This window comes from Nuphar pumila, chromosome 1 (genome assembly GCF_984573655.1).
Source record: "Nuphar pumila chromosome 1, dmNupPumi1.hap1.1, whole genome shotgun sequence".
Classification (NCBI taxonomy): Eukaryota; Viridiplantae; Streptophyta; class Magnoliopsida; order Nymphaeales; family Nymphaeaceae; genus Nuphar; species Nuphar pumila.
The window spans coordinates 167,777,294-167,779,692 of record NC_143249.1 but is presented as its reverse complement, the minus strand read 5'-3'; the positions used below and the strand labels follow the sequence as shown (position 1 = coordinate 167,779,692).

General features: G+C 48.9%; 1 protein-coding gene across 1 annotated transcript; it reads left to right on the top strand.

Annotated features, from left to right (window-relative positions):
• Window positions 1-940: 940 nt before the first annotated feature.
• LOC149851222 (B-box zinc finger protein 32-like) lies at window positions 941-1,678 on the top strand. The gene has a single exon (XM_090008001.1). The coding sequence runs from the start codon at window positions 941-943 to the stop codon at window positions 1,676-1,678; it is 738 nt and encodes a 245-aa protein (XP_089864127.1).
• Window positions 1,679-2,399: the final 721 nt, after the last annotated feature.

The window sequence follows — 2,399 nt, the reverse complement described above, 5'->3', positions numbered from 1 at the left end:
TCAGATCTAGAAACTACTGAATCCGACCTAATCAGATTATGATTCAAATTTAGACTTGGGTGAGACTGGATAAATTCGATTCCGGATCCTCAACTAGCTTAAAATCAAACATTTGCACATATTGGAATTCAGGTTTTAGTCAAATTCGGATCTTAGTGGGATCTAGACTCCGATTTGGATCAGAACTCAACATTATTATTTATTGGATCCAAATTTAGCTACCAAATGGTCCAACAACGACTAAACAGATTTGAATTCGAGTTGAATGTGGGACCCATTGATATCCCTACTGATATTCAACAGTGTAGCCAATATTTTCTTCGACAAAAATGCATACTGTCGAACGTGGACTGTACGTGTCACTCTCGTAGCGGACACGTATCCGACTAGACTCTTGATCCACAAAGCAAAGTACAGGTCACTCCGACTCGTTCAAAAGATTCCGAATCGGGATGTCAGGAGTTCCCGAGTCTGTATCGAATCTATAAAGCGAGTGAAACAGTACAGTAGAGGGGCATTTTTGTCAACTCGGTTTCGATGTGGGCCTGGCATTGTCCGAGATATTTCTGACGGAGTAGAATAGGACGGAGAATTATGAAAAAACAATTTGAAAAAAAGAAAAAAGAAAAAAGAAAAAAGAAAAGAGAAATCAATTTTTGCGACCTATTTATTATTGTTATAATATTTTAATTTTTGAGCAGTTCGAGGGAGACGAGGTTTTGTGGACGGGGACGAAGGGGGAAGGAGGGAGGCGGCCATCGGCGATGCTATAAAAGCACCACCCCTCCTCCGCCACGCAATTCCTCCTCCTCCCCCCCCCCCAAAAAAAAAAAAACCTAACCCGAAAAAATCCCGGCCGGGAAACCGCTCTCCGGTTTATCGAAACCGCCACGACCGCAGAACCCGGCGGCTCCAGCGACGGACGGAGATTTTCCGGCCAATGGCGAAGAATTGCGAGCTCTGCGCCGGCGAGGCCGCCGTGTTCTGCCTCCCGGACTCCGCCTTCCTCTGCTGGTCCTGCGACGCGAGGGTCCACGGCGCTAACTTCCTCGTCGCCCGGCACCTCCGGAAGCCGGTCTGCTCCTCCTGCCGGGAACCCGACGGCGATCCGTTATCCGGGGCTGTAATCCCGATGTTCCGATCCTTCTGCCGAGCGTGCAAGGTGGAAGAGGAAGAGGAAAAGGAGGAGGAGGAGGAGGAAGGGGAATCGTCGAGTGCGGCGTCGTATGCGGCGGCGGGGGCGGGGGAGAAGGCGTCCGGCGGGAAGAGGGCGGATAGCTCTTCGGTGGCGACGGAGGAGGAGTTTCCGGCGTCGGCGATGAGGAGGTGGCGGAGGGGGATGGGCGGCGAGGTGGACGCGAGGGCGGAGGAGATGCTGGAGCGGTGGGGGAGGAGGTTGGGGCTGAGGAACGGGTGCACGGTGCCCTTGGCGATGCATGCGTTCGGGATATGCGCGCAGAGGCTGGGGCCGTCGTCGGTGAGGCTGTGCCTGGCGGGATCTCTGTGGCTCGGGGTGAGGCTGTGCGAGAGGAGGGGGCAGAGCGGCTTCCTGAAGAAGCTGGAGGAGGTGTGCGGGATCCCCGCGAGGTTCATCGTGCTCGCGGAGTCGAAGCTCTCGCGGATGCTCAAGCTCAGGGTTCAGGAGGAAGGATGGGCAGAGTGCTCCTCTGATTCCTGAAGCTCAACTGCTCCCCCCCCCCTCTCTCTCTCTCTCCCTTTTGCTCTACTGTTTCCTCTTTCTTTTGTTCTTTTTACATAGTTAACCCGTTTTCTTTTGCTTGAATTTCTTTTGGAAATGAGTAGTGTTGATCTTGAGGGATTGGAACAGAAGAGCTTCTCGGGGTTTTTTCTTTCTTTGTAAAGAGATAAGACTTTGTTTGTGAATGAATTAGGATGGTTTGGTCGCATTTGGTTAACTTGAATGAATTAGGGTGATTTGGTCCCTCTCTCTCTCTCTCTCTGTCAAAGCTTTTGATTTCTGAATGAAGAGAAAAAATTGTACGTTTAGCTTACATATGGCTACTGCCGATTGCGTTGGAGGGTTTTTGAATCATTCTCTCTCTCTCTCTCGTTTATAAAACCAAGACTTCCGATTCCGAAACAAAAGTTCAAATTTTATGTTAGAGAAACTGTGAAAGATGATCATTTCAGGTGGTTTAGTGGATGGATTGATCTTCATTTCTTCCTAGACAAACAATTAAATTCAGTTCTTGTGTTTCAAAATTCCCCCCCTCCCCCCAACCCCTGATTTCTCTCTCTCTAAGTTTACAGTATTTAGTTTTTAATGTCTGAAAAAAAAGGCCCCCTCATATTGTGAAAAAAAAAATTTCTCGTGTCCCAACGTTATGCTTTATCTTGGCCAAAAAAAAAAAATCGCAGAAAAAGCTAAAGAAAGTTAC